The sequence below is a fragment of the Branchiostoma belcheri genome, unplaced genomic scaffold (genome assembly GCF_001625305.1).
Source record: "Branchiostoma belcheri isolate BF01 breed outbred unplaced genomic scaffold, Haploidv18h27 scaffold40, whole genome shotgun sequence".
Lineage (NCBI taxonomy): Eukaryota > Metazoa > Chordata > Leptocardii > Amphioxiformes > Branchiostomatidae > Branchiostoma > Branchiostoma belcheri.
The window spans coordinates 479,827-485,581 of NW_017804021.1; the positions used below are offsets into that span (position 1 = coordinate 479,827).

Sequence of the window (5,755 nt, forward strand, 5' to 3'; positions counted from 1 at the left end):
ATAATAATTTGTTGTTTATTTGCAAAATCATGCCCGAAGGCTAATTGCGTGTACAGTCAATTATACAGAAACAGGAGACAGGTAACAATCTGTCTGGAAAAACCTCTACTTCTACTACTACTCTAGCTATTAAGGGGTTCGACTTCTTCTTTGAAGGCAGTGGATAATGAATAGTCCCACATTCTGCATAATTAGTGGGTTTTGTGATCTTAGTAGAAATGTAGTCTTTTGGTGATCTTCTAAATGACGAAATGATGGAGAGATTGTTGTAACTGTCTGAAATAATCTGTTTCTTTCGGTCTCATAGTGAGGACACTGGCTAACAAAATGTGTTTCATTTTCCACTGCATTCATTGTACAATATTTACATAATCTCTCATGCACAGGTAGTTTTCTATAGCGACCTTTTTCTATCTCTAGTGGATGCGCACTTATTCTAATCTTACACATGGCAGCTCGTTCGTCGAATTCATTGTGGTATAGATATTTTTCCATGGAGTATTCGGATTTGACGGTCTTGTAAAATCTTAGCTTGCCGTTATCTACAGACAATTGGTGAAAGAACGTTTGAACATACATATCAGTTAGTCTTCTCTTCAACAATGTACATATACTCTTGTTGTCTAAAGTACAGTGGTTGGTGTTCCATAAAAAGAATAGCCTGCATTGTTAATTATTTCTTTGACATGGTGTAGCCAACTTTTCTTACCACTATTTCCCATATTGTGTTGCTGACAGAGTAATGCATCTACTTGTAAGGGGTGTGTGAAAGTGTCCAGTTGTTTGAGTCTTAACCAGTATTTAACTACACGGACGGATACATCTATATCTGTTGGGAACAACCCAAGTTCTGCCCTACTTGCTAGGTTACTAGAATTCCTGTGCACACCAAGAATATTTTTACAGAAGCGGTTCTGAGTTATCTCTACAGGACAATTGTCATTTGAATAATCTTTACCCCAGATCTCACAGGCGTATAACATTATAGATTTGATGCACGCATCAAAGAGTTTGAGTAAGGCCCTGGGGGACAAAGAGGTGCGGATGAGGGGTTTAAGACTAAATATTGCTTTACAAGCTTTTAAAGATAATTGTTTTTTGGCCAAAGAATAACTGCCAGACGAAGACATAATTATACCTAGGTAGGTATATGAGCTTGTGATTTGGATATTTTCTGCGCCAAAGGAAAATTTGGTGTTCTTGAATGTTCTTCCTGTTTTGTTGAAAATCATCACTTTGGTTTTCTTCAGGTTTACCTGAATGTTCCATTTCTCACAAAATGCGTTCAGCTTGTTTAGCGCACATTGTAACCCTGTTTCCGATTCCGAAAACATCACAACGTCATCTGCATAAAGCAGACAAGATACTAGTAAATTGTGTAAGGTTGGTGGGGCGCAATCAATATTATCTAAGTCATTAACTAGGTCGTTTATGAATATATTAAAGAGGGTTGGACTGAGGTTGCATCCTTGTCTGACTCCTTTGTCAGTAACAAACAATGGTGTGAGGCCGGCTGACGTTTTGACACAAGTTTGTTGGTTGGTGTACATAGATTTGATTAAACTGTAGAATTTACCACCTATTCCTGAGCTGAGTAGTTTATACCGCAGTCCTTCGCGCCAAACGCTATCGAAAGCTTTACGGAAATCGACAAAGCATGCATAAAGACGTTTATTGGCGTTAGTGTATTTAGATATTAATGTATCAATGACGAAGAGGTTGTCGTTAGTTCCAAAGTTTTTTCTAAAGCCGGCCTGGTTAGGGGAAATGAGGTTATGTTCATCTAGGTAATTAGTAAGACGTGTGTTTATTACAGCTGTAAATAACTTAGCGAGGCAACTGATAACTGATATACCCCGATAATTGTTGGGATCTTCTTTAGGTCCACCTTTATGCAGTGGAACGATGTGGCTTACGCGCCATTGTTGGGGAAAGTGTCCGGATAAAAGAAACAAATTGAATAATTTGGTGAGGGGTTTGACAAGGATAGGAGATGCGCATTTTAGCATCTCATTAAGGATAAGATCATTGCCTGAGGCTTTGTTATTCTTTAATTGGATGATTGCTTGCATGATTTCCAAACATATAGCCAAGACTAGTCCAAATGAAGACTAAGTCCAAGTAGAGTGAGAAGTTTTCTCTGGGTAAGGCCTGGAGCACTTCTTCCGGATCCCTTCAAAGTTATCAATATCATATAATTATTCCCCGTCATAACGACAAAAATATCTAAGGTGACATCCAGGCAAGATGATATATAATGCGGCGAGCACAGTATTATGACAATGGCGTAATATACGCAGGCTATAATACTAACAGGGTTTGATCAAGTTTCTCCGAGTGACGTCACGTGTCTTTTGATGACGTACGGTTTCTGTGTGTGTGGCCGTGTTGAGAAGGGGCGTATGGGCACGTAGTCTGATGCAGTCACTCCTAGGCTACAGGGTGGATTTAAGATGTATATACTCTGTTTTCAACCGTATACACAGTATATACACATACTCAGTCTTATACAATTATCCATAACACCCCCTTTCCAACTAGAGACCGAAAAATTCACAACAAATTTCATTGATAATATAACGATCTTTTTTACGTTTTGTGAATATTGCTGTCTTCTATTTCACACTTCTGTAGTGTGCATCATGTTCAATATAAAATCAAAGGCTACACAAATGCAATTTTATGGTCACTCAGAGAAGGCCCCCTTCTAGTAGAAAGGGGGCATAAGCGCGGAGAAGCTGTATTCATTCTGAATGCTTTTATACTATTTACACTCCTTGTTGCAACCTTGCTCCTTTTGGTTAGTCATCCATATCACAATCTAACGAACACACGTTTTCCTTGTTTCTTCCCCCTTTAGTTTTACGAGTCCGTGTTGAAGAAAAACACTTCGACGACGGCGACCTGGTCTTCACCACTAAGAAGAAGGTGCGAGTGTTCCACGCGTCCGAGGCGTTGGGCGGCGGCCGCAGACGCCTGAACATCCCGGTAGCGGACATGGAGTTCCGAGTCATAGGAGGCGAAAAGTGCGCGTGTAGCGCCCTGGCCAGGAGAAAGCCCGGCCAGCTACTCCTCTCAGCTAGGAGGGACGGCTCCAAATTCTTCGTCACGTCAGTACGGAAGTGGCAGAAGGGCGACAAGGCGTTCAAAAAACTCCTGCGGTCCATGCGAGACATGAATTGCTGAGGAATAGATCTAGAGAAGCAGCTATCAAACATTTGTTCAAGCTGTGCCAATGTTCTTCTTTTTTTAAAAGAAAGATACGTCGTTGTGCGTTCTTATGTCAAGTCGCTGGTTTTATATATGGCCTCACGTGAGAACTTTTCCGAGAGGGATAATAATAAAAGATGGAATTGTTATGACTATTAATATTGAGGACGGTTTGGTGGTTAGTGTTTGAAGATGTTTTCTCTGCGTTACCAAACATTATTTTACCGTTTTTGCATACATTATTTTAAATCTCAGAACTGTCTCTTGAGTCATTTCTGACAGGAATTGTTTCACAGAAAAACGTCGAACTGACATTCGTGTAAAGAAAGACTACTTGTTGTACAAGAACGCAGAGGGTACATCCCAGGTGTTTTATGTTGTATAGTGTACAGATTGTAGAGCTCGCATAGTTTATTTTTTCTTCGCAACCGATCTTTCTCTACATAACCTAGCGTTGGGCATGAAGGAAAATTTTTATGGTCGTCTGCCAAAGCTTGTAGACAAAACAGAAGAGGCACCCTTGGTTTAACATTACAAATATTGAAATTATATGATCAGTGGTTTGTGGAAAATTAGATCATCAATATCTCAACTCAACTCATATGATGATTGTAACAGTGCGGTCACATTCGCCGTAGGTCGTCGTACGATTTTGAAGCAGTAGAATATTTTTCACGGCAGGCTGAGACAGAATCAACCTGCCGACAACCATCTACGACAGCTGTAGAAACTAACAGGACGGAAGCAATTACGACTAAGAATGTCGTACGACAATCGCACGATGTGATGTGACCGGGCCCTAAGTTGAGTGTTGCTTTTGACATGATGTACGATCAGTGAGAGTTAGTTGTGTAGTTCCAGACAGGTGCCGTCGATCTATGTCATCTCCCGTGACACCATAGTCACTCCTTCGTCGTGCCAGCAGTCCAAAAGGTGCCATCTATGGTCCTACCCCCGTATACACATTGTCAGCTATGTTGGCGTGAAGGATGTAATATGGCTAATGTACAGATCCCAGACCGACTACGTGCCCTGTCCGACAGTGACATCTGCCGGGGCCCGGAGGCGGGGGAACAGGTAATCCTTTTGATCCGAACGGTACCGTAAATAGGACAAACCGTCGGCCAAACGTTTATTTGCGTTCTGAAATGCAGTCGTTCAGGGGTGAATTTCTCGCATTCCTGCATAGTTTAGAGAAACAAAGTGTTCTCAATATATCCTTGTGACCCCTGACCTCCAATCCACCTTGATGCAAACGATACTGTCGGGGGAGTACCGCCTGACGACCAAGGCAGACGAGACAGCATATGGGATAGATTAGGGGAAATTAAGCACGTATTTCACCGTGTACCGTACCGTTACCATTTGACCCGCCTTGGCACTGGGAAGCCGACATAAAATGCATGACCGATTCCGCTCTTCCGAGGGTTTGCACTGTCAAATATGATAACATGCCCCATCCTTCATTTGTGAAATGTTTGAGAATTCAGCTACTCGGCTATCGTCTGCCAGCCGAACTTTGCTATGGGTGTTTCTACCAATGTAAATAAAGGGGCAAGGACACACATAGCTGATGAAAGTAAAAAAGAAACATTCAAAATTTGTTTTTATTGTATGCCAGCTTTCCGCAAAATGGCCAGATATTCTCATGTTATGTCCATTCGCTTTGTATGAACAAATGTATTTTCTAGTATAGTGGAATTTATGTGAAGCTAAGTTATACCAATGTTGTTGTTACTTTCTATATCTTAATCAATGTGAGAACTTTCTATAGAATGCTAACTTTGATTCTATTTCATGAGAAAAGTTCCGTGCGTTTGTATAGGATAGCAGGTGTAGTGAGAACGAGGGAGACCGTATATAGGTTGTACAGTGTAGGGCGTTTGTAGGAAAAGAAGCGAACTGTGGAGATTCTGTAACAAAAAAAATGCAATTATGCAATGTTTCCTGATATGTTTGTTGGACCACAAATTAAATAAATGCTTTATGTAGTAAGATATGATCCTAGTCTTATATACATACCGGTACATTAAAGTTACGGACTCAACATACACGTAACCAAGTGATTCAAACGTACAAACCAGAGCAAACGGTAACTAGAGTTCCACGATCTCATACCTTCGCCAAATGATGTTAATCTTTATCACTGACAAATGATAGATTATTCCCCCAGATTTTGCAATATGATCATCACTTGCATGATTTTATCAGTTGATCATTCTCCACCCAGTCTTTGGGGCCCAAACTCACGTCACTTCTTCCCCAGAACAAGAGCTACATGTTATCCAAATGTTTTGACTTTAGCATGTCTATGTCAAGACCGGAAGTCCAGCTGCAGTATTATAAGAAACCCAAAATCTAATCATTTCGAGGTCTCAACAAGACCTACCATCATACCAAAATATCAAGCCAATCCATTTATTATATGCCTTCTTAAGTTATCGTGTTTACAGATACACACACACACACACACACACACACACACACACACACACACACACACACACACACACGAAGAATCTCAAATGATACATAAGATCTTAAT

General features: G+C 40.7%; 1 protein-coding gene across 4 annotated transcripts in view; it reads left to right on the plus strand.

Moving 5' to 3' along the window:
• The window catches only part of LOC109477586 (secreted frizzled-related protein 2-like), a 15,196-nt gene extending 9,991 nt beyond the window's left edge, over window positions 1–5,205 (plus strand). For 2 of the 4 annotated variants that reach the window (XM_019778922.1, XM_019778920.1), the window contains exon 4: window positions 3,175–5,205. In XM_019778922.1, coding sequence (XP_019634481.1) covers window positions 3,175–3,186 — 12 coding nt within the window. In that variant the 3' untranslated portion in view covers window positions 3,187–5,205. Of the gene's footprint in view, window positions 1–2,860 lie in introns of all 4 variants that reach the window. The other 2 variants (XM_019778923.1, XM_019778921.1) reach the window with 1 other exon arrangement.
• The last annotated feature ends 550 nt before the right edge of the window (window positions 5,206–5,755 follow it).